Genomic DNA, 4392 nt, shown 5'->3' on the forward strand with positions numbered 1-4392 from the left:
GTACATCTGATGTCTGAAGAGCCATACTTTTCAGCTAATGTTGACTTATTTGCAGCATGTGTTTGCTAGTTTTTAGAGTGGTTGTCTACACTGCTGTCATTGTTTGTTTTTCTCACTTTGGCTATTCACACATATAATCCATTTTTTGTTCTATGAATTTTACCATCTCTAATTTTGTTGCTTTAATTTGTTTGTGGGGGAATGAAAAATTTCAGCATCAAAATTGAAAGAAAAACCTATACTTATTCCATATTCTTTTGCTTATTATATTTTTAATTTTTTGATGTACAATGACAACTAGAAACAGCTTCTCACAAATATCCAACCATGGTATTTACCAAACTGTCATTCTGGTTGATGTACAATGACAACTAGAAACAGCTTCTCACAAATATCCAACCATAGTATTTACCAAACTGTCATTCTGGTTGATGTACAATGATAGCTAGGAACAGCTTCTCACAAATATCCAACCATGATATTTACCAAACTGTCATTCTGGTCGATGTACAATGACAACTAGGAACAGCTTCTCACAAATATCTAACCATGATATTTACCAAACTGTCATTCTAGTTGATGTACAATGATAGCTAGAAACAGCTCTTCACTCATATCCAACCATGGTATTTACCAAACTGTCATTCTGGTTGATGTATAATGATAGCTAGAAACAGCTTCTCAGGCTTAACTAACAAGTATGTCCTGTACATAAAATGATTTTCATTATGCTAATAAAAACCAATCTTTGTCAATATACTGTTAACTAACTATTATCTCAAAACTTTATGTTGTAGTATTTAATTTTTTTCAATATCCAGTAAACTTATCCCAAACTTTATAGTACCATGATTTTATTTTTTATTGTTTATCATGCAGTAGGCTTACCTTGAAACTTTATGATGTAGTATTTATAATGTTTTACCAGCCATTAAACTTACCCAAAGATTTATGATGCTATAATTTGTCGTGCCTAGTAGGCTACCAGTAAATTTTATGACTTTTGAAGCCATTATCACTGATTAGAATTATATCAGTAACTCTTGTAATTTGATTCTACAGCAACAAACACTCAGTGAAATAATAGAATACTATCCTGTAACAACAATTATTCAAATATAGGCTGTAACCACACTGACAAAATCTCAATCAAATAACAACCTGAAACTGTGTTAACTCACTTAAAATACACTGAGTATAAAACAGTAAGCACTAACTTAAATACAGTGTGAGTCTACAACAACAATGGCAACATAAAAAAACACCCTTGTCTGGAACAGCAAACACACTAATACAGTGTGAATCTACAACAAGTAGCAACATAAGTACACCCTTGCCTGGAACAGCAAACACACTAATATAGTGTGAGTCTACAACAAGTAGCAACATAAGTACACCTTAATCCTAGAACAGAAAACACAACAACAATAGCAACATAAAAAAACGCCCTTGTCTGGAACAGCAAACACACTAATACAGTGTGAATCTACAACAAGTAGCAACATAAGTACACCTTAATCCTAGAACAAAAACACTTTAATACATTTTAAATCTACAACAAGTAGCAATGTAAGTACACCCTTGCCTGGAACAGCAAACACTTTAATACAGTGTGAATCTACAACAAGTAGCAATGTAAGTACACCCTTGCCTGGAACAGCAAACACTTTAATACAGTGTGAATCTACAACAAGTAGCAACATAAGTACACCCTTCCCTGGAACAGCAAACACTTTAATACAGTGTGAATCTACAACAAGTAGCAACATAACTACACCTTAATCCTATAACAGAAAACACTAATACAGTGCGAATCTACAACAAGTAGCAACACAAGTACACCTTAATCCTATAACAGAAAACACTTTAATAAAGTGTGAGTCCATACAAACACACTCAGAGTTTGGAGTCTACAACACACATTCAAGTACAATCTGAGCCTATGATAACTAACACTCGTATAGACTGAGTACACAACAAAAAAACACAGTTTAAGCCTGTGACAAACATTCAAATGAAATCTGAGTTTACAACAACTACTCCATTACAGCCTATATACATATATTTCCAGTTAATACTAGTTTGTGGTTGAGTGATAAGAAAATAAACAATATTCTATGACAAATTAATGTTAAATAAGATATATTTTTAGTGAAATGAAGTTATGTCTTATTTTTACTGAATTCAGTGTTTGTTTAAACATATATTTTATTTAGCAACATTGATTTGTTTTTGTTTTATCTGCAGGAAATTGAAAAATGGTCTTTACTTTGGGGTAATGACAACAATATAGGCTCAACTATGAGGTTATTGTTCACAAGTTACTGATGTTATATCTCAGAAGAACTTCTCGATGTTTGCCACCTCAGAGACTTCTGTTGCTCTGTTTTGTTGTGCTGGTTAGTCTCATCATAGGTTATCAGCTTGGAAAACTTCAACACCAGTTGGAACCTCATGTTCTGAGAGAGAGTAAAAAGACTGAAAGTTTTCTTGTAGTGTTGGTTTTCTCTGCCCCAGAGAACCTTAACAAAAGAGAAGTGATCCGTCAAACATGGCTTAACACTTACAGAGGAAAAGAAGTCTTGCATTTGTTTGTGATAGGAAAGGCTATGATTAGCCCTGATGTCTGGAAACAGCTAGAAGTTGAGAACAGTAAATATCAGGATCTACTACTGCTTGAGGATGTCAAAGACTCATATTTTTCTCTGACCTCAAAACTTTTATCAGCTTTAGCATGGCTTTCAGAAAATATTTATTTTAGTTACGTCTTCAAAGCAGATGATGACACTTTTGCACAACTTGACATCATGCTTGATGAACTGAAGAGAGCTTCAGCATCTCTCTATTGGGGATTTTTTGATGGTCGAGCACGTGTAAAGCAGTCCGGTAAATGGGCAGAGAGAGACTGGGTCTTGTGTGACTTGTATCTACCCCATGCCCTTGGAGGAGGCTATGTACTTTCCTCTGATTTAGTCAGTTTTGTAGCTAAGAATAAGGAGTTTCTGACACTTTACAAAAGTGAGGATGTGTCTCTGGGGACGTGGTTAGCTCCAGTGAATGTCCATCGTAAACATGACCCACGGTTTGACACAGAGCACATTTCTCGTGGATGTTTCAATTCTTACATTGTAACACACAAACAGAGTGTGGAGCAAATGAAAGAAAAATATAACAGCTTAAAACAAAATGGTAAACTGTGTGCTCTAGAGGTTCGGAGTCGTTATTCATACATATACAACTGGGGAGTTCCACCTTCAAAGTGCTGTGTTAGGAATGAAACAAAAATACCTTGATATTGAGTAACTTAATTGAAATTCAAAACCTTCAAATTTAAAAAGACTAATGAGTGATATGAAAGAAAGTAAAAATGCAGATAAGGGACATTTAATACAGTATTCTGTGTGTCAATATATCAAGTTTCTTATGGAGTATTTCAGAAATATTGATGTGTTGAACTATCTGACATTTAACTGGATATTTTCTTTTCTGCTGTTTATTATTTCAATTTGTTTCCTAGAAGGTTAGAACTTTTTAAAGCTTGTCATATCTATGTCTAGTTAGATCTATAACTTTAAATCAGGGATTTTGAAGCAGCAGTTGCATAGCATGTAAGTGTGTGGTTGATAAACAGCAGTTGCATAGCATGTAAGTGTGTGGTTGATAAACAGCAGTTGCATAGCATGTAAGTGTGTGGTTGATATACAGCAGTTGCATAGCATGTAAGTGTGTGGTTGATAAACAGCAGTTGCATAGCATGTAAGTGTGTGGTTGATAAACAGCAGTTGCATAGCATGTAAGTGTGTGGTTGATAAACAGCAGTTGCATAGCATGTAAGTATGTGGTTGATATACAGCAGTTGCATAGCATGTAAGTGTGTGGTTGATATACAGCAGTTGCATAGCATGTAAGTGTGTGGTTGATATACAGCAGTTGCATAGCATGTAAGTGTGTGGTTGATATACAGCAGTTGCATAGCATGTAAGTGTGTGGTTGATAAACAGCAGTTGCATAGCATGTAAGTGTGTGGTTGATAAACAGCAGTTGCATAGCATGTAAGTGTGTGGTTGATAAATAGGTTCTTTTAGTTTCTAACATTTGTTGACTAAGAAGCTTTCAACTTAGTTCCTGGTGAGTAATAGCTTCCCAAATTCCCATAATCTTAGGTTTTACAATTTATTTTAGTAATTGTCATGAGACATTCCAAGGAATGGCTTATATATACTCATTATGTATTATATCAAATGATATAGTCCAGAAGCCTAGATAATTATCTGATGTTGTACATATATTTCATTTAGACTGTAATGTATTCATATTAGCCTTTAACTTGAAATATGAAGAAATAATTCTTATTTAATATAGTGCTAGTGTAAATGTGATGTTTTTTTGTAG

At 34.2% G+C, this 4392-nt stretch overlaps 1 protein-coding gene across 1 annotated transcript in view; it reads left to right on the forward strand.

The window, feature by feature from the left end:
- Positions 1-4392, forward strand: part of LOC106473282 (beta-1,3-galactosyltransferase 6-like) — a 6620-nt gene extending 2228 nt beyond the window's left edge. The window contains exon 2 of the mRNA XM_013933966.2: positions 2248-4392. Within this exon, the coding sequence (XP_013789420.1) occupies positions 2328-3293 (966 nt within the window). The 5' untranslated portion in view covers positions 2248-2327 and the 3' untranslated portion in view covers positions 3294-4392. The remainder of the gene's footprint in view (positions 1-2247) is intronic.

This window comes from Limulus polyphemus, unplaced genomic scaffold (genome assembly GCF_000517525.1).
Source record: "Limulus polyphemus unplaced genomic scaffold, Limulus_polyphemus-2.1.2 Scaffold6040, whole genome shotgun sequence".
NCBI lineage: Eukaryota > Metazoa > Arthropoda > Merostomata > Xiphosura > Limulidae > Limulus > Limulus polyphemus.